The 21,964-nt window shown below is 35.7% G+C and overlaps 4 protein-coding genes across 4 annotated transcripts; 3 read left to right on the top strand and 1 right to left on the bottom strand.

The window, feature by feature from the left end:
- The first annotated feature begins 232 nt into the window (after positions 1-232).
- On the top strand, positions 233-4,999 carry LOC118437160. The gene is made up of 6 exons (XM_035855993.1): positions 233-755; positions 1,674-2,400; positions 2,467-2,649; positions 2,708-3,021; positions 3,627-4,011; positions 4,245-4,999. Exons 4-6 carry the CDS (start codon positions 2,755-2,757, stop codon positions 4,559-4,561), a joined length of 969 nt encoding a protein of 322 aa, XP_035711886.1. The 5' UTR covers positions 233-755; positions 1,674-2,400; positions 2,467-2,649; positions 2,708-2,754; the 3' UTR covers positions 4,562-4,999.
- A 5,994-nt stretch (positions 5,000-10,993) lies between these two features.
- On the bottom strand, positions 10,994-12,479 carry LOC110855394. The gene is made up of 2 exons (XM_022103821.2): positions 12,328-12,479; positions 10,994-11,676 (listed from the first exon to the last, which is right to left on the bottom strand). Exons 1-2 carry the CDS (start codon positions 12,428-12,430, stop codon positions 11,357-11,359), a joined length of 423 nt encoding a protein of 140 aa, XP_021959513.1. The 5' UTR covers positions 12,431-12,479; the 3' UTR covers positions 10,994-11,356.
- Positions 12,480-13,021: 542 nt separating this feature from the next.
- On the top strand, positions 13,022-14,812 carry LOC118437143. Its single transcript, XM_035855966.1, has 2 exons — positions 13,022-14,038; positions 14,206-14,812. Exons 1-2 carry the CDS (start codon positions 13,994-13,996, stop codon positions 14,599-14,601), a joined length of 441 nt encoding a protein of 146 aa, XP_035711859.1. The 5' UTR covers positions 13,022-13,993; the 3' UTR covers positions 14,602-14,812.
- A 5,624-nt stretch (positions 14,813-20,436) lies between these two features.
- Positions 20,437-21,881, top strand: LOC118437178. The gene is made up of 2 exons (XM_035856025.1): positions 20,437-20,517; positions 20,589-21,881. Exons 1-2 carry the CDS (start codon positions 20,479-20,481, stop codon positions 21,618-21,620), a joined length of 1,071 nt encoding a protein of 356 aa, XP_035711918.1. The 5' UTR covers positions 20,437-20,478; the 3' UTR covers positions 21,621-21,881.
- Positions 21,882-21,964: the final 83 nt, after the last annotated feature.

Here is a 21,964-nt window from a genome sequence, read left to right on the forward strand (position 1 = left end):
CTTCATCTGATAACCAAACCTATAGTCACCAGGTAACCGACAAGCCGTATCAGATATGCAGTATTTACTAAATTACAACTTTACATGAACTATTCTTTTCCATATACAACATTTTAACTGTCCGTACACAATTTCATATTGATTAATATATATAGATAGATATTATTCAATGGATTGAATTGTTATATGCGGAGAGACTGCATAATAATTTATTTGCTAGTAGTTCTTTGAATAGAAATTATCCTCCTGTTGTAAAACCATGATTTTTATCAAAATCGAATCTACAACTGTGTTATATGTGGTAATATCTCTTATTTTCTGTGAAAGTTATTGTGAACTACATATATTTCGAGGAGATTCCCAAATAAATGGTGGACTAGTCCATGTTGTACATGATGGAATACAAGACTTCGTAATCCCCAAAAATTCGAGAATAGACAAAGCAGAATTTTTCCACATTATCCAGCATTATTTCGCATGTTCCGACAATTTAGAGCCACCTCCAAAAAAATTTCGGAATGCGAAATGGGTGCTTCTCTCGTCCAATTTTCGGTGTGGGGTGGACGAAATGATTATCAATGCTGAGAGAAAGGTTACCATGCCATTATTATTTATTCGTTTGAACCCAGTGGCGGTAAAGTTATGAGACCTTCAGAAAAACTGAGGCTACGTGTAGGGATAAATGTGTACATTTTGGATGAGGATCAAGGTCAAAATCTTAAGCGGTTTGCATATCCGTTCGTTAATGGGAAAAGGTGAGTCATACAATTTGTACGATTTATTATTGAGTAAATATAACTTTGATCGCACAAAATATGGTGGGAGTTGCAAGTGTGCAAGTGGCAGGGGGAAGCATCACATAGCATGCCCAAGCTAACTGGGAGTGAAATGAAACGCTGTGGCTTGAACAGTTTTTGCTTTACAAACTTCTGGTTAATTTTAATGCACATGCATTTTAATGCTAGAATGCATCGCACGAGGAATCCAATGCACTTATCAGATTTTCATTATCTCCAGCGGTTTCGGGGTAAAGAGCTACTACCAGTTACCTTGGGCATGCTATGTATAATAAATATGTAAGATTTTGCCATTACGTGTATGTAGTATGGTCTCAACTTCCCCTTAACCGCTTAAAACTTTACTAACTTCCACCATATTTTGTGCGAAAATTCTTTAAAGTTATCCTTGTTAAATAATGCCTAACCTTAAATTTAAATTTGGCATTATGGAGTTATTAACACAAGAATTGGATGATGGACGTGCAAGGTCTATTCGTTATTTCCTTGAATGTACTTTCAACTTGTATAAATCCAAGCGAAAACTGTGCTGTTGAATTTCTAGGTTATCTCATCTTCACCTTAATCTTAAGTATCTACTTATATAATGGTTATAGACTACATACACTCGCAACAAAATTTTAACCTATCATTGCTGCGCCTAGTGCATGCATTTATGACTTCACAACGTTTAGTACAATTTATTACTACGCGGTATCGAATTGTTAGATAATCGATATAAATGGTCTTAATTACTGGACAAACTGAACCGTTATAACGATTTATACTAATTTAATACCGTATTATAAAATATTAATATACATGAGCCATTTATGCACTCCAGGTAGTTCCAACACTTGGTACCCAAGCAGTAAGAAAAACACTTAATATTTTCAGTTTCACTATTCGATTCGACGAAATCACAAGGGCGAACACACCAAAACTTCCTCCTTCCACATCAATATCTCGGCAAGCCATTGAAGCCTTTATTGCAGCCAGTATTCGGTTATCCTTCCTTTTTACATCTACATCTCGGCGAGATGAATATGCATCTTACAAAGTTATCGCTGGACTCGTAGCAGCTGGTTTTGGGTACCTTGTTATTGTAATAATATGCGATAAAAGGCACAAACGCAAAAGTCATGTGCAACCAGCAAGCCCGGCTGTTCCAGCTGACGATTTTCCCATCTCAGATGATACTTCAGCGCCACCCGATACATCAGCGCCGCGCTAGTCACCTCCAACCAACTCCACTGTTCGCTATATGCCCCCAACTGCAGTAATGGGAGTAAATATTCAACGTATCGGCCGGACGGTAATTTATTCTAGAGCTAGAGAAACGCCTCATAATACACCTATATATCGACCAGCTGGTAATGCAAATCAAACTATGTATACTGTCTTTCGAAAACTAATATCAATATAAATATCTACGATACAATTTCCTAAAGCTCTATCCCAATACTATGCATAATATTACTAAAGGTATGCATTAATATAGTATGTAATAGTAATATTATTGCATCCTCAGGTACGCAGTCATATATGCCGGATAGATTGTACCACGTGGACTCACCGATTGATGCCAGCTTGCTAGACGTCGACGATATATGGGGCACTGATGGTTAAATTAATAAATTAAATACTTAAACTTAAAACAATTCGTTCAGATATTGATATTGTTGATTAGGGTATATTCAAACTATTACGAGTTACCGGTCTCAACTCTATCGGAATAACATCGGTATCTACGTGTTTTCCGTTGGTCGTGACGAATTCTCGGATAACTTGTTTCTCAATCGATACTGAGAAATAGAGTCACTCGTGAAACATTTAAAATATAAACCCCACCTATCATTTCTAGGAGAACCTGGTAAGTTGTGGCGCGCAGATAATTTGAACACAGTTTAACAGTTGTTCTGTATCCTTAGGTTTGGATGCTAATGCCCTAACGAAAGAATACTTTTCGCTTGGTTATATGTCTATCTTGACGAGATGCTATCGCGGTTTTCCACTATTTGACGGACGTGACGATGGAAAAGTTCCATCTCGGGCAAATGGAGGTTTCAACGTTTATGTAAACCTGGGCTCGTTTTTAGTCCACTCGTTTATGCACACCGGTGTCGCCATGTACGGATTACACAAATCCATTGTCAAATATTTGTGCACCCTCAACTATGACTGGGAAGCAGAAGATGACACCATTAGTGTAGCTGATATAGTTTCCTGTGATGCCATGGAAATTGTACGTTAACACTTTTAAAAAGCTACAATTCCTATTGACTAAAGGTTTCTGTCAGATGTACATAGATATTTATAATTAACGGCAAAAAACATCAACAAGTACTGAACTGCAGACATGTTACTAAATCAAGATTAGAAGGAGGATTTGTAAGTTAGTCGTAAGAGCAGAATACGAAATAGAGTTTGTAACAGTTTCATTTGGGCAACCCAATGGGTTAATCCGTACTGATCTCTTTAATTGTGCCATTGAAATTTTGTATTTATCGAAGTGGTTAATGGCTTGTTGGCAAGTAACACTAAATCAAAATTATCGCACTCACAGATTACCCTTTGATATTCCTTCGAATGCACTAATCGGTTTTATGTTTATACCTTATTTTTTTAATGCAGTTTAGCGTTATCGTAAATAAGCTTCTCTTTTTAATATGTTGCGACACCTGTAAATGGATTTACACAATGGTGTAATTTTCGAGATCTAAGTATCGAGCTAAAAAAACGATATAGCAACAAGCTAACGTAGTCACATTGGTTGGCAATTTCAGATATATTACTTGTCTATCTATTTACATGCTTTTAAAATCTTCGTGTCACAAATTTGGCTTTCAGCTTACCAGGCTTGAGGAATTTATGGACACCCCAGCACGCTTCAATAAAGTTATTACATCCGTAAAAGAGATTCGAGAAATGCCCGCCTCCTCAAAGAAGGATCCACAATCTCTGAAAAACGCTTTGGCAAAATTTGACCTGATTAATTCGCGTCGTGTAGAATTGGAGCTCATAAAAAGAGTTTTCATTGCATCTGGTGTAACCAAATTTCTTAACGACAGGCGGCATCTGTGCTCAAACGCGTTCCCAAGACTGGACGAGATCAGGTACACGGCTGACCTGGTGGTAAGGAAGATCAGCTTTCAACGTGGGGAAAATGATATCTCGATGGATACAGAATTGCGAATCCGACAAGTATTTTTCAAATTTCTCTTCAGTATTGAGGGTAAGTAGAATAATGTTATATTTTGTTTTAATATAAAATTCTAATATCCTTCGCAACCTAGGAATTATACAATTGTTAAGTAAATAATAATCAACTACTTTTGTACATTATAAGTAAATATTGTCACATAATTACCACGCGATATTAAGAACCTGTAGCCAAGTACCCAAACGAAATCTGGGGAAAATACCGTCAATTTGTAAATTTGCACATAACTCTTTATGTAATTCCAGATGATCAATTGACCAAATTCATTCTCCCCTTAATCCTGAATGGGGGGCAGGAGATTGAACAAGTGACATGCTTCAAATATTTAGGAGTGCATATTGATTCAGTTCTTGGGTTTAATGTTCATTACCAATCTGTACTAAATCGGGTCTCAAGCAATCTTGGCTGTATTTTCAGTGTTAAGAGATATCTAACTGATAAATTACTTAGTATATTTATATCGTGTTATATTCACTCCATAATTGATTATGGTATCAATATATGGGGCGTGAAAACTAATCTGCAATTTGACGCTATCCAGAAAAGGTATACTCTCTCTTAACAAGTTACTTTCTCCCTAGCTATACAAAAAAATTAAGGAGGTCGAATAAGCGTTGTAAATTCAAAAATGTTTATAGAGCCCTAAATTACAACGAGTTACTAACCAAATGTGACCTTTTGACGGTGCAGGAGAGGCGAGATATGTATCTATTTAAGTATGCTTTCTGCAACCTCAAGCATCTGCAAAGCTCAACTTCAGGTCAGCGTTCTTGGCCACTTCTTGTAGTGCCCAGGGTTCGCACGACATTGGCTCTTAATAATATTGCCTATAGAGCTACGAAATTATGGAATACGCTGCCACGATCATGGAATTTTAATGTATCTTACACCCAATTTGTTATTTTATGTCGCGACTTTATAATTAATCAAAGGACAAATGAATGATATATATATGATTTTCATGAATTATTTAGTTGCCCTACTTAATTAATTAGATTAGTTTTAGATGCTTATAAAAAATATATGCTACTTGTGTCATGGTGTGTAAACCAATTTGTAATGAATTGATCTCTGTTGACACGTGAATAAAGGATTAACAACAACAACAACAACATTAGAGCAGTAACCGCATGGCCGTTACTTCCCGAGGAGGAAATTAGAGTTATCATAATGATCGGTGGAGGTTTCATGGTTCGCGTGTGTTCCTTGGAGATTCATGTCCCAGGAAATTTGAGTGACGACGAAATCTTGTCCTATTTACGGATATTGATGGAGTTTGGAGAGGAGGGGTTTGGAGCTGCATAGAGTAAGATTAGTAAAAAGGCAGAATAAATTACGTGCTATTTAATGCAAACATCGTTTAGTAAAGTAACTTAAAAATATTTTAAATATATAAAAATGGTTATTACGCAACACCTCGCGACATAATTTTTGAAATTTTTATTAAATAGGGGTTACAAAATTCATATTCTCGTCATTAAAAACAGCCAGTAAAATTGCTCCAGAAAAACTCACTCGCACTTCACCGAACGAAAAATAACTATATGATTTCTACTTGAATCAAGACATGTTTTGTAGAATCATGTTGTGGGATCAGTTATGTATGCACATATGTATGTTTGTAAATACATGTAAAAAAAATTGGTGAAGAGGGAGGTTCTGTTTGTAATATGGACATGGCGGAAGCTGTTAACAGCATCAAACCAACTCCAAATTATTAGAAATTTATGAAGGCACTCTCTGATGGAACATGTCCACGGTTCATCCAATGTAGTCCATGTACTAAATATGTCTTATATTTGATTGTTTTGAAGTGATACGAAAGTTACACTTCTGTTATAATAAAGAACGTCTAAATAAAAACAATATTTATTATTTCATAATTGGATTACACGGAGTTTTAGAAATTTATTTTATTATTTCAAGCCTAAATATATGCTCGTGTACAGTTATGGTTATGTCTAATTTATACAGAAATTCCAAAGCTTTTTAATACGTTTGAAAGGCAAACTTCATACTTTGTAACGACATACGTCCAAATTTCGGAACACATTTTCCCACAGAATATAAAAATGCTGGAAACTATACAATTTACAATTCTCTTTATCCTAACTACACTCAAAAGAAAATCGTAACCAAATCAATTCCGGGCGGTGTCACTATGTGACTTAACCGGATTGGAATTAAACCAACTCCGCGTGGATATAATATGCTTCACCGCAGCGGAATCATTTCTTAAAGCGAATGTAACAATATCTACACCGTTCGGCTATGACTGTTTACATGATAACGGTACTGGTTTGTAACAGGGCGGAATTAAAACTAACACCATGTTAGTGTAACGTTTGATTCCTTTAGGAGACAATTTTAAATTTTATTTCCGGCATTGTAATGTTGGTCTTCACAGATTCTGGAATTGTTTTAGGTGTTTTACTCATTTAGTTTAAAATCTTTGAAAATTAGTAATTTTTACACAGTATAAATACAATCTATTTCATATAAATATAATTAGGTAAATATGTACATATGTACATACATACACGCTATTAATTACAGTTTTGTGTTATTAATAAGTCATTAAAATTAATTAACTCTTGAATATTATTCATAACCTATGAAAAATAATGTATGAAAAAAATAATTTTAAAATTTCGAGTTTTGTTAAGAGTAGTTAGCAATGTTCAGCGTCTACAATTGTAAAATCAGATATTATCCCCAAACAAATCGGCCCCATTCCAAAACAAACTGCTAAATTATCTCTGCAATTAAAATTTCAGTACTATATCTTAATTGTTGTAAATTTAATTTTTTACATTCTGGACAACAAAACATTTTTCGTTTAGTAGTAAATAACTTAATTGCTCTACTGCGGAAACTATTTTTGCGGCTGTGTGTAGAGTTTTTTAGCTTTGTGGTGAAAATTGTTCAATTTCCAGTTGTCCGAATTGATTGAATTGGTGTTCCCATCTATTGACATACATGAAATAAATTACAATTAAAAATGACCGACATACTTAGCTCAGATACATATACTTTTAAAGTTTGGCATAGAACTATAATATTTTCACCTTTTAATACAGTAGAACTCGGTCATTTGCTTCAGAGGCCGTGTCGAAGCAATCTCTCTCGTTGCAAGCTGTCACTTTTTCTGACAATCTGGGCGATGTTTGTATTAGTTTTAGTTCGTTAAATAACTGACTAAAATGAATTTCAGAATATGAAAAGTTTCTTTCAATACAAAAACTACCTGTTTCGTGAAGTGCTCCAAAATCTGTCCAGTGGATTGCTGCAATACTGCAACCGGCGACGAGTTGAGTGAGCTTGAAACATGAAAAAAATGTAGTTTCTCCAAAGGAAAAAAAAGATTAAAATAATTTACCATATATGGAGAGTCCAGCGTGACCTCAAAATTTCGCTTTTGACCAGGAAATTGATGGATTTTATGCTGCTAAGGCTGGGAAAGACTTCGCACGATCTTATTCCCTAAATTTATTTTAAATTTATTTTACTAAAAATATTTACCTAGAAAATACTAAAAGTCGAAAATTGGTAAACTTACACGTTCCTATAAAATTCAGATAATTAGTTGGGGAGACAATTAATTTCTTCAAACTCGGAATTATTTTCTCCATGTTGCTGCTTGCGGTGCAGAAAGCAAGCTAAAAAGTTGAGCTTGCCGGGCTGACATTGTTACGTTTTTGTAATAAAGCCCTCACCGAAAGGAATTGAATTTGTCTCCGCTGTGTGTGAAATGCCGTCACCGTTGACGGGGAAGATTCTACTCCGCTCTAGTATTAACTGGGTGTTAATTTTAACATAATAAGGTTAGAATTTTATTCCGTACTGTATTAAATTTAATACTGCTACGTGTCGTTTGCCTTAATATCAACGGTTTTAATTTTCCATGCGCACGGATACAATTTTGGAGACAATATTATTTCCGTGCCGGTCATGTTTGTTATCACGGAATGACGGTTATGATTTCTTTGTGAGTTTTAACACCGCTTTGCTAAGAGTGTAGCATCAGCAGAAAGGCATATTTACATTCTACCATTACCATTACAACTGCCAAACTCAGCAATGCCGCATACAACGCAAACATATATCTCAACGCAGTGACCGATACTGGAACGCACTCGTGAAATTCTTGCTTAAACTGGACCCCACTGTTTAATTCGGCGTAAAATTTCTTGTAGGTCCTGTTCCCAAATTTTTTCATTACAAACAGATTATCGGAACCTATAAAGAGACGATGCCATTTCTCAGATAACCCCGATTCCACCGGTGAATAATTTAAAAATTTTGAAACCATTAACACAACCCTCGCGAAGGTATTTGTTATTGGACGATTTTTTGAAAACACACACCAACAGAATATTTTCAATGTATTATTTTTAAGCTGAATTAAGCAGTTAGCGACAGGGTACATACATTCAGGGTACATGTATATTTAGAATTTTATTCGTTCAAATTTATTACCATTTTTTCGTAAATATCAGTACAACATACAGATTCTCGTATCATTCATTCGCTATCTTTACTAGATATTCGCCTCCTTTATCGTAATCTCCAAATTCCTACCAAGTTGTCTCCCAATTCAATCACCTTACGAAATGAATCCGCTATTTCTCCCAATATTTGCATTTTGCCCACTTATCAACCTCGTCAGCAGTGTTTATCTGCCAGAAATCCTTTTACTCCACTACGACCTACACTTCCTTTCAGAAAATCTGCAAGTATCCCCAGTCCTAAAAAATCATTACAAGCCCCTTGGCTCAGTTACCGCAGATCATCAGCCAAATCACGATAAATAAATCTTCTGCAGATAATACTAATTCGTCGCACCACCTACAATATAATCGTTCCTTTATCACTAAGTATACACTCTTAGCAAAGCAAAGAAATCATAACCGTCATTCCGTGATAACAAACATGACCGGCACGGAAATAATATTGTCTCCAAAATTGTATCCGTGCGCATGGAAAATTAAAACCGTTGATATTAAGGCAAACGACACGTAGCAGTATTAAATTTAATACAGTACGGAATAAAATTCTAACCTTATTATGTTAAAATTAACACCCAGTTAATACTAGAGCGGAGTAGAATCTTCCCCGTCAACGGTGACGGCATTTCACACACAGCGGAGACAAATTCAATTCCTTTCGGTGAGGGCTTTATTACAAAAACGTAACAATGTCAGCCCGGCAAGCTCAACTTTTTAGCTTGCTTTCTGCACCGCAAGCAGCAACATGGAGAAAATAATTCCGAGTTTGAAGAAATTAATTGTCTCCCCAACTAATTATCTGAATTTTATAGGAACGTGTAAGTTTACCAATTTTCGACTTTTAGTATTTTCTAGGTAAATATTTTTAGTAAAATAAATTTAAAATAAATTTAGGGAATAAGATCGTGCGAAGTCTTTCCCAGCCTTAGCAGCATAAAATCCATCAATTTCCTGGTCAAAAGCGAAATTTTGAGGTCACGCTGGACTCTCCATATATGGTAAATTATTTTAATCTTTTTTTTCCTTTGGAGAAACTACATTTTTTTCATGTTTCAAGCTCACTCAACTCGTCGCCGGTTGCAGTATTGCAGCAATCCACTGGACAGATTTTGGAGCACTTCACGAAACAGGTAGTTTTTGTATTGAAAGAAACTTTTCATATTCTGAAATTCATTTTAGTCAGTTATTTAACGAACTAAAACTAATACAAACATCGCCCAGATTGTCAGAAAAAGTGACAGCTTGCAACGAGAGAGATTGCTTCGACACGGCCTCTGAAGCAAATGACCGAGTTCTACTGTATTAAAAGGTGAAAATATTATAGTTCTATGCCAAACTTTAAAAGTATATGTATCTGAGCTAAGTATGTCGGTCATTTTTAATTGTAATTTATTTCATGTATGTCAATAGATGGGAACACCAATTCAATCAATTCGGACAACTGGAAATTGAACAATTTTCACCACAAAGCTAAAAAACTCTACACACAGCCGCAAAAATAGTTTCCGCAGTAGAGCAATTAAGTTATTTACTACTAAACGAAAAATGTTTTGTTGTCCAGAATGTAAAAAATTAAATTTACAACAATTAAGATATAGTACTGAAATTTTAATTGCAGAGATAATTTAGCAGTTTGTTTTGGAATGGGGCCGATTTGTTTGGGGATAATATCTGATTTTACAATTGTAGACGCTGAACATTGCTAACTACTCTTAACAAAACTCGAAATTTTAAAATTATTCTTTTCATACATTATTTTTCATAGGTTATGAATAATATTCAAGAGTTAATTAATTTTAATGACTTATTAATAACACAAAACTGTAATTAATAGCGTGTATGTATGTACATATGTACATATTTACCTAATTATATTTATATGAAATAGATTGTATTTATACTGTGTAAAAATTACTAATTTTCAAAGATTTTAAACTAAATGAGTAAAACACCTAAAACAATTCCAGAATCTGTGAAGACCAACATTACAATGCCGGAAATAAAATTTAAAATTGTCTCCTAAAGGAATCAAACGTTACACTAACATGGTGTTAGTTTTAATTCCGCCCTGTTACAAACCAGTACCGTTATCATGTAAACAGTCATAGCCGAACGGTGTAGATATTGTTACATTCGCTTTAAGAAATGATTCCGCTGCGGTGAAGCATATTATATCCACGCGGAGTTGGTTTAATTCCAATCCGGTTAAGTCACATAGTGACACCGCCCGGAATTGATTTGGTTACGATTTTCTTTTGAGTGTACATAAATGGATATATTTAAATAGTTACCAATTTGAATTGATAGTCACTACTTTCTGTTATGTATGAATTTACATGGGCTACGCCGTTCAGCTATTTTCGAAATTAAATATTGAAATGAAAGCAAATGGCGTACAAACTTAGGAAAACCCTTTGTGGTGTATGCGTGTTTATTCATTGAAGTTTAAATTGCGTGGTATGTAAATACATATGTACGTATCCGCATGCTGGTAAATAAGTATGTATTTATTTTGTATTCTTGTCTAATTCACTACTTAGGTATATGCAACATATTTAGCAATTTAGCTTCCTAATATTGACTATGAAATTAGATGTATTTACATATGTCATGCATAATTGCATACATCAAATTGACCAAACAAAACTCCAAACCACGTTCGGCCCCTAAATTTATTTATATAATATGTACTTCTTACTCTAGATACGTAAATAAATACGTACAATTTCCATAACATGTAAACATTATATTAATGCGGTGACAATTAGCGTACTTTATAAAAAAATTAATGTTTTTTAAAAAAAGAACAACATTTTTACGCACAAACAAAGTTTCTTAGATACTGCAAATTAAGTGCCTCCAGGTTTGCAGGTATTTCCAGATTTTTGGGGCACACTCGCATCCCGAATCCACCTCTCCTTATCGACACAACAATATCCCCGTTTACACGAGTTTGTCAGATAATAGTGATCCTCTGTCCAGCGAGCCTCGTTCGAATCCCATGTTCGCACTACTTCCGTCTCATATGGCATTTCGCAGCATATCTTTTCTGGTATGGCCGGATTTGCACACACCCCTCGAACCTGGGTCGTTGAGTTGGGTAGATTATGCAGAAAAATTTCCAGACTTATGATACACGGTGAATAGAAGATCGTCTCATCCAAAGAATCTGAAAAGTGTATGAATTTCGTTACGTAACAAGATACATATGTAAAGTGACAAACTGGAAATTACTTAAATCCGTTAAAAAATACTCGCAGAATCTCAGGTTACACCAACACTCTTGGAAATCCAGTCTTAAAATAATACCAAGAAGTATTCATATATGTAGAATGTAGATAAGTGACCAACGTGGTATTGATAAACAATTCGTTCTCAAGTTTTCCCATATCGGTAGTAAATATTTACCGACACGTATAAGTTTAATACCAAGCGGTAGCAAGATTAATACCGTGACTATACCAGATTTCTATAACGGCTTTTTAAAATGTATTATGTTTTGACATTACTTATTTAAAAATCACGACAATCGATAATACGCAAGAGTAAGATTTAGTACTAGTTTGTAACATGTACATATGTACATGCATACATCTCAAAGTTTCACAAACATGTACATACATATGTGCAGTGAAATTTTATTAGTAAGTTTAATAGTTAGATATCCTACCTAATTTCCGAAAATTTAATGGGTTCCATTTTATTAATTTTAAATTATAAGAATTCCACCAGGTCTATACTATAAGACTTATACAATATTCACGACATGAAAATTGTCCAACGTATTTATTTGCGTGTAAAAATGTCTATCCATAATTACCTCTGGGCCGGATCGTTGTTGTCGTGGTCCGGTAATCTTCCTCCCTTCTGCTGCACCCCACAACAATTTGGACGACGTTAAAAAATAGTAATGATGTCTTCATTGTTAACAAATTCGTGAAGAAATAATGCAAGCTGATTTCACCGAAACGAATTTACTGTAAATACATACAATTGCAAAAATGATGTGCAAATGAAGCCGAGGTGCAATCGATATACGTAAACCTGTTTGCTACGGAAAAGCAATTTAGCCATGTGAAGCACGTGCATAAATGATGTGATGAATGTGGCCAGGACGTATTTGTTAAATAAATACAAATAAATTTTATTTCTGGGTATACTGGGCCAACTGCTTCCCAGATTCGCCACATTCTGTACGCACGACCTTTAATCTACCTAGTAAATATATTTGCAATACCGGTACCGCTAGGATTTTGGAAACATGTTTGACAGTTCATTACAAATTCCCGTATGGGTAAATCATGATATTTTAAACGTCCCAGGCACCCAAATTTCATTAAAATGATCTGAATATTTTCAAAAGTCTGAAAATTTCTAGATTCGTCCAGCACTGGAGCCTAAAGTGTGTAAAAGGTGATGTTTCATATATTTCATTTATCACAGTTACATAATTATACAGTATACATTTATATATTTTTTTGTAAAGTACCACACCATCTGTGATCATTCAACCCCTTGGACACTTTTCAGTGAAGGCTGCTTTATTTCGATGCCACGAGGCAAACTTATGTACAAATGTACATATTTATATATATATATATAGGTGCACGTGTACATACATACATATATGACATATGTATATGTTCATGTGAAAAAGAAAGTGTGTAAGTATAGTTGATTCACACATTGCACATGTACATGTGTACACTCACTTGAAAAGCTAACGAATTTTTAAATATTGTTATGCAGTTTAGTTATATAATTTACAGCACACGCAAAAATTTCAGTAATCGTTTAGATTTTAAACGTATGTACCTATGTGTACATTATTACATACCGTTGTTACACAATTTTTGCTCCAATACGAGTTATTTTAACCGATTTCCAACATTTAGAATATAAGTTAATCCAATGAATTTTTCATTTATGGAAAGCTGAATTAGTTTAGTATTTATTTGTCCTGTGAATATGTGTATTATACATACATATGTACGTATAATATTACTTAATAAGGGTCTGTCCCTTATTAAGGAAATCGGATCAAGGATCACGATCGTCACAGAGGAGAAGAGGGCAACAGCGTTTCTTTTACAAAGGATGAGTATTGCAGTACAGCGTGGTAATGTTGCTGCAATTTTGGGATCTCTTCCAGCCGGACGAGAGCTGGATGAGATATTTTTACTATAAGACGACGGATTAGGTTAAGGTTTTTTTTAAATTTCAGATGGGGACGATTTGTAAGACGCTGGTCGTTTAGCTTTTTTAATATAAGATGTAATAATAAGTACTTTACTCTGCGATACAATTCATACTCTTAATGAATAATAAACCATATGTCCATGTCACGTAATAATAAACACTGACAATATTACAATCTTTGTGTTACACATGCAAATACAATTATTCTTAACGTATATTTTTAAACAGGCTACCTGGTTCCTGACATTTTGAATACTTACTTCCCTTGCAAAAATTGACCCGAAAAAATGGACACTACACACGTGCAAGATATTGCACTCAATAATCCAATTGTAAGCGAAAGAAAGTAATTAATTTAAGTTACTTACGGTTTAATTTAATTTAAAATTTATTTAAAATTTAACTTAATTTCATTTAACTAATTTAACTAATTCTTAAAGTCATGCTAAACATTAGTTTAAACCCAAGAACGTACATTTTTTTCTATAACTTTTTACAGATTTTGACCGAAATATTGAAGCAGACCTCAGTCCGGTTGCGAGATGCCCGATTCGTCTCCAAATTTTGGAACGACATAGTTCTCTCCCTTCCCAAGACAAGACTTACCTTTTGTCTGAGAGATTCGTACAACGAATACGAAGAAGGCGAGGAAGACACCGATGAAGATTTGCACACCGATCCGTTTCGGTTTTTCGAAATATGCTCCACTTTAAATAAACGACTCTCGAAGAGTATCATCGCCGAGTTTGACACCAGCATGAAATATGACACGGATGAATCTGCTCCTGCCATCTACTCTTTCGGGGCCAAGTTGATGCACTTGTGTGCCATGTTTAGTGATACTATTGGCTCATTCCACCTGAACCCACACGATCGTCGTCGCACCCATATTTGATATCTTGTCCACAATCTTATCATAGATGCATAATATAAAATAAAACATATCATAAAAATCAAAATTTGAAAATTATTTTTTTTCGCAAAGATATAGCAGTTCAAAGAAAATTTGCAAATGCATTGAAAATGCTTTCGTCGCCAAAGTGTTGGTTCAAGGGGTAGGTTACATTTACAGATTTCATTCATTGATCATTCATTGATAGGAAAAATTTTCAAAAATTCAAATATTCAAAAAAATCAGAAATTTATAATGTATTGAAAAACTCGATTATCGAGAAGACGGACAAGAATCGCTCATAGAGAGATAAGCCAATCGATGCCTTTGGGCCTAAGGAAATAAAAAAGTTTAAAACCCCACGCGATTTTTGTCCGTCTTGGAGTTTTGGCGATTTTTCGAAAAGGTAAAATTAACATGGGCTGCTTGTGTAGACAGTAGTAAATAATTCTGTGTTCCTACGTGGCCGGGAACATTGACAAAGCATAAGTTGTGTGGTGTTCTCATATCAAAGAGAGGAAAATACATGGTCAGGCAGCCACCACCAGCGAGCAGGGTTTAGCACCTCTATTTCCTGGGACTCGATCAAACGTGTTGCTTACAAATGGAATGAGCCTATTCAAATGTTGGAGATTATCATTTATGACGTAAACTGTGTAAAATATGTTTATCAAGCGTTAAAAAATTCCTGCCCTGGTTTGACACAGCTACACATCATGTGTCACGCTTGCGGCCTGGAAAGTCTTAAGAAGCCATTCCAGCCCGGCAGGATAACGGAAAAACCAGGGTTGACAAAATTGTCGCTAGATTACGCGGTAGACGGTGACCCCACAAGCGTATCTCTTTTTCTCAGTCTTGTCCAGGAGATCATTAACGCCTCCCCAAATTTAAAAGAGGTCACTTTTCCGCGGGGATTTCATCCCGATTTAGCTCAGTCTAAGTGCCTCGATTCCTTAACGATCGCTCTGAGTGAACTTAGCGTACCGGATATCGTACACTTTAACGTCTCAGAACTTTTGCGCATGCTGAATCAAATCGGTGACCAGTTAGTGACCCTATTTTTGGGCGAGAACAATGCAATTAAGCACATTTTCAGATTCGGAACCTGGAATCGGATCGAATTCGGCTTGCCGAAAAGGATGCCGAAATTGAAAATGTATCGAAACCTGTTTGTCCACGTTTTCGAATGTACCGACATTTCGAAAGATATTGAAAAAAAGCCTGCCCTTAATACGCTCGTGCTTGGAAAGACAACCGCGACAAAGTCGAACTGTTTGCATGACATGTTGGAAACTATTTTCAACTCGGGAAAGATTTTGGGAAACGTGAGAAACTTAAAGATTCTTGAGATACATGACACCAAACTTTTGGAGGGATTGAAGATAGCTTTTCCCAACTTGGAGAGCTTAGCTTTGCGATCGGTCAGTTCGAAGGATGACGCCGAGGCGGTGGGCGGAATGGAGTTGGGTGTGGTACTTGAAGCTTGTACGGGAGGTTGGGAGCGGCTAAGGCACTTGAATCTACTCCTGCCAACGTATCCGGAGAAAATGGTGGATTTCCTTAAGGTTCTGTTGGATTCCAGGGATCTGTATCAAGGTGAGTGAGTGTAATTTTGCATAATACGGAGATTGCGAAGTAAGGTATTTACACTCAGTTTTCAAGTAAGAGCTATATAAATTTGCATTGCCTTAATTGAGAAAATTTTGAGCGTATGTGTTAAAATTTTATACAGAAATCCTTAATTCGCAATCTCCTTATTAAAACTTTCATTTAGAAATTTCATTTTCGAAATGCTAAGGGTATACGCAATTGGCTTCGTATCCTGAGCGTCGTAAAATTTTTCAGGAATGAGAAACAAGGCCCCAGCTTGGTCAAACTCGTAACGTGATTTTTATTGACAAATCCTAAAGACGAGAACTAAATCTCGGGAATTAATTGGCTATCAAGGCTGCCCGGTATGCAAATTTTTTCATTACACTGGCTAGAAAAAAAATTCTAAATCACTTCTGTCCTACACAGTTGTAAATCGCTCGCTGGTTACAAATCATTATTGCCAAATCCGAAAAAATGCAAATGTTAAAAAAAATGTTTTATGTCGAGTCTTGGACTATGTACCTAGGTATGTACATACATACAGCCGGTCCCCAAAAGTATCCGTTATTTACATATTTGTAATTTTGATAAGATCCGGTGCACCTAGAGCTCTGAAATTGTGCACACAATTGCATAAACTCATTGGTGAATTATTCCTCGTCGCCAGTTTTTAAGGTCACCGCCCGGTCAAAGGTCAGAATTTTTTTAGTACTTGAAAATGAGAGCCCAAAAACAAAAGTCCGTGGATAATTTTTTTTCGACTTTTCAATATTTATTATTGGAAACCGCAAGGTCTTACGAAGAAAATGAGCTATGGTACGACCGTGTATGATTTTTTTGACGCCCACAGGAATTTTTCGCCAAAAAAAAATTTTAAGGCTCAACATCGCGACCGCGGCGAAATTAAAAGAATTGAAATATATTTAGAAAGTGCATACAAAGCATATATGCACTTTCTATATGCTTTTGTATATTTCAATTCTTTTAATTTCGCCGCGGTCACGATTTTAGGCCTCAAAACTTTTTTGGCGAAAAATTCCTGTGGGCGTCAAAAAAATCATACACGGTCGTACCATAGCTCATTTTCTTCGTAAGACCTTGCGGTTTCCAATAATAAATATTAAAAAGTCGAAAAAAAATTATCCACGGACTTTTGTTTTTGGGCTCTCATTTTCAAGTACTAAAAAAATTCTGACCTTTGACCGGGCGGTGACCTTAAAAATCAGCGACGAGGAATTATTCACCAATGAGTTTATGCAATTGTGTGCAGAGTTTCAAAGCTCTAGGTGCACCGGATCTTATCAAAACTACAAATATGTAAATAACGGATACTTTTGGGGACCGGCTGTATGTTCATTTGCATTTGTTCATATTTTCATACGTATGTACATTTTGCACGCTCACTTTCATGCATACCAATATTTTTTTATTTTGTATTACAAAGTACATAGTTTCAATTATTAGACTGTAAATATATTTTATTTAAATTTACTCACGATTGAGTTAAATTTGCAAAGACACAACCGGTTGTTTAAAATTTACGCAACGTTCCAGGATTTTTTTCTCAACCGTGAGTAAATTTTACATACTTTCGTCGGGGAAATTTTCACAACCAGTTGTGCTATCGCATACATATTTTACTCAACTTTGTTTTTAGCGTTCCTTGACATAATTTCCCTCTTAACTTAAACTTCAGGGCTGAAAACTTTGACAATTTGGGGATGGAAGTTCAACGTATTGGAACATGATTTGACACGGGAAGAAATGAATCTGTTTAAACAGCTGCTCGTCGCAATGGACGTGATGGACAAAGTTATCGTTGAGGGCGTCAAGGTGAGTTATTTAACCACACTGTAGCCATAATCCTAGCAAAAAAAATCCCTTGAGTACGATCTTGAATTCGTAACTACATCTGGTAACAGCCAATTAAGTTTCCATGATTTCCTATAAAAGAACAATATGTATTCCACCAGTTTACAAGTTGGGAGGTTTTTTTGTTGAAAATCATGAAAGGCCCCTCTTTGACACTGGTCGGTATAGGGAAAATTCCAAAATTTTAGAAAAATATCGAAAAAACTCGACTTTTTACCATCGAGTTTTCCACAAAATACCAAAGAAACACTTGTATTTTGGAAAATTTTGAGAAATCTGAATTTTTGTTCAAATGCATCACATGGCGTATTTGGTCCTCAAGGGGCAGTCGTCATGGTACATCATGATGAATTTGGACGATAATGGGATTTTAAAATAATACGAGATAGGACGTATTTGGCCAAGTAACGCCCAGAAAAATACGTCATATGACAAATTTGGTCTAACAGAGGTTAATAGGTTAGGCCCTCAGATACATCCTAAAACTTTCGCTAGTTACCAAATTCTCTGAATTGAGGGCACAAAAGGATACAGGCTTACTTTTTGAGGGAAATGTTAGATACAATCACTGGTAAATAGTTTAGTGTAGTTTGCATTAAACTTTGTGGAGACATGTGGCATTAAATTAGCTATACCTTAACACAATAATAGACCCAACAGTTAACATAATACAAAATGAGACCATTTCCAATTTCAATCTCTAATATTTGACACAAAGTACGCTGGTAACGATTATCTTTAGTTAGTGAGTTAGACTATGACCTAATTATATCATATTAGTTACATTCCTGGCAATGAAAAACATTCCTATTATTTTTATTTACAGTTTGGCGAAGAATCTATGGAAAACATATTGACTTTTATGACGTCCAACGAATTGGCCGTATCGAAGTTTAGGATGTTCGGGGGACGATTGATAAACATTTTTTTACGACTTGACAATCAGGATTTAAATACACACATCAGATTTGGGTTTACTATTATCTTTAAGGTTTATCTTGATTATGCAAGTATGTAAAGGGTGGCCTAAATGTACATATCTCCCGGGTGATTTTTTTGCAGGCGTCCAAGATAAAAATTGGGTGTAATTCCTGAACCAAATAATATTTTAATTTAAAAATTTTACCACGAGAGGTCCAACACTAAGGCCCAATGCCCTAAATGCTCCATTGAAGAAATGAAGAGCATTGAGGGCATTGTTAAGGTAAATTGTTGATAGCCCAAGCACTTTGGTATGTGCGAGAAAAAACTTTGGTTCGTTGAGTCACATGGTTTTGAAAAATACGCTCTTGTTCTTTAGAAAGAAAAAATCGGGAGATTCATTTGGGCCACCCTTTATCTCGCATTGTATTTAGGTCTCACGTTTAAAAATAATGCTACCTGTTTTAGTATGTAAAACTAATCCTAAATGCATTCTAAATTCTATATTATATACGGCATCCAGAGTAAACTTTAGTTTTTGTCAAGTAAGCGTTAATTTATGTCGATTTAGAATAGTTTACTTCGTTAAGAGTGCTCTTACTTTTCAAAAAAGTACAATTATTTTTTAGTATGAGAGATTATCAATATGTTAATAAAGACCCAGTATATGTATTTATATAATGCATACCAAGCAGAGATATACATGTGTATGTATCTATGTCAACCTACATACATATTTACACCTGCATATATGTAAGATTATCTATACACATGCATGTACATGATCAGACAACTAGATGTCAGGCTACAGATAAAGTAATATGTCATTAATCATACAAAATGTACATATGTGTGCATGCATGTACATACATATTTGCATATGTGTTGTACATATTTGTGTGCATATTTCTGCACATGCATGCAGATAAAGCCTCGCCACACCATCTGTGATCAATGATCAGTGATCATTCAACCTTTGAACCCTTTTCAGTTGAGAGTACTTTCTTCCCATCCCACAAGGCAAACTGATATCAATACATACACACATAACTAAATCAAGTGTTTAAGGACTTTGGACTCACACACGTATTTATGTACATACATGCCTCCTCTCACTTTAAAAGTTAATCAAGTAAATGTTTCTAAATATGAATTGACTTACTGTTTACGCTAAATTTTAATAAGTAACCAGCAGTTTCAACGCACAACTTTGCATACGTGAGTCTCATTTTTATACAACATTGGTTGCAGTACGAGTTATTTTGATCGACGTATGTAAGTAAAATATTTTAAAATTATTATTTTTCAATTTTAAGTATTCATATAAATACTTCGTAAATTTAAATAGCTTCGTTTTTTATCCACTGCCAGTATTTAATATGAATCACAGATAAATTTGTTATCATTAAATGCATATTATGATTTGAAATAATTATTTGCAAATAGGCAATTTTACCCGAAATTTTGAACACTTCCAAAATTCTCCCGGAAGAAATGGCAACTCCAGAAGACCTCGCACTCAATAATCCAATCGTAAACCAAAAGAATACCAAGTATTTCAATCAAAACATTTTTTTTTATAAATATTTTTCAACTTTTTCCAGATTCTCACAAAAATATTACAACACCCCTCGATTTCTTTGGGCAATGTACGAGTCGTCTGCAAATTATGGAACGATATTGTTCTCTCCCTTCCCAATACGAGACTTGCCTTTCGACAGTTTGACGAATGCTTCCAAGACAATGATCAAGAACTAAAAGATTTTAAGGCCGACCCGTTCTACTTTTTTGAAAGGTGTTCCATTTTAGATGCGCGACTCGCGAGAGCGATAACCGCCTCATGTGACACGTCTGACATACAAGACCCGGTTGAAGCTATTGCATACCTTTACTCTTTTGGCGCCAAGCTGATGCACTTTTGCGACAAGTTTAGCGAAATCGTGCAAATTTTGGATATTTCTATCCATTCCGAGCACTGTTTAAGATATGTTTATCTAGCCTTAAAAAATCATTTACCGAATTTAAAAGAGTTACGAATCAATTGTTATATAGGCGCTCTTGAGGCGCGAATTGATCAGCCAGGCGCGCTTGCCCCAAAACCAAAGTTGGCCTTGTTCGCGCTCATTTGTCGTTTAAAAGAGGACACCCCGTTTGTTACCAGTCTTGCTCGAAGAGTGATTAAGGCCTCCTCAAACTTAAGGGAGGTCACCCTTCCGTGGGGATTTCACCCAGATTTGTCTCGTTCTAAGTGTCTCGACACCTTAAGGATCGCCCTGGATGACATTAAAGGAAAGGATGTCGTCTACTTCAACGGTTCGGAACTTGGGCGCATGCTGAATCAAGTTGCTGACCAGTTGGTTACCTTATCGTTCGGCGAGGACGATGAAAGTTGGGACTTTTTGGAGCCAGGAACCTGGAATCGGATGGCATTCAGGTTTCCGAGAAGGATGCAGAGGTTGAAAACCTATAGAAATCTGATGATCGACGTTTTGGAGTGTACAGAAATCTTGAACGATATCGAAAAAATGCCCGTCCTGGAAACGCTCGTCCTCGGAAAATCAACCGCAACATGGTCGAGCTGCTTGGTTGAAATTTTACAAAATATTTCCAAATCGGGTAGAATTCTGGGAACGTGAGGAGTTTGCGGATTTTTGAGATGCATGATCCCACACTTTTGGAAGGATTGAAGAAGGCTTTTCCCAACTTGGAGAGCTTGACGTTGAAAACGTGCAGAAAGGAGGGTGACACCGGGGCCGTGAGTGGGATGGAGGTGGGTGTGGTGCTGAAGGCGTGTACGGGAAGTAGGGGGAGATTGAGACGTTTGAATGTTAAGTTGCCAGCGTATCCGGGGCAAATGATGGATTTTATTAAGGTTCTATTGGATTCTAGGGACCTGTTTCAAGGTGAGTGTCAACTTTAATATTGATACGTTTTAGGGCTACCTGGTACATAACTACCCGGTATGTTGGGCCTTCTTTAA

The sequence above is a fragment of the Folsomia candida genome, unplaced genomic scaffold (genome assembly GCF_002217175.1).
Source record: "Folsomia candida strain VU population unplaced genomic scaffold, ASM221717v1 Fcan01_Sc012, whole genome shotgun sequence".
Lineage (NCBI taxonomy): Eukaryota > Metazoa > Arthropoda > Collembola > Entomobryomorpha > Isotomidae > Folsomia > Folsomia candida.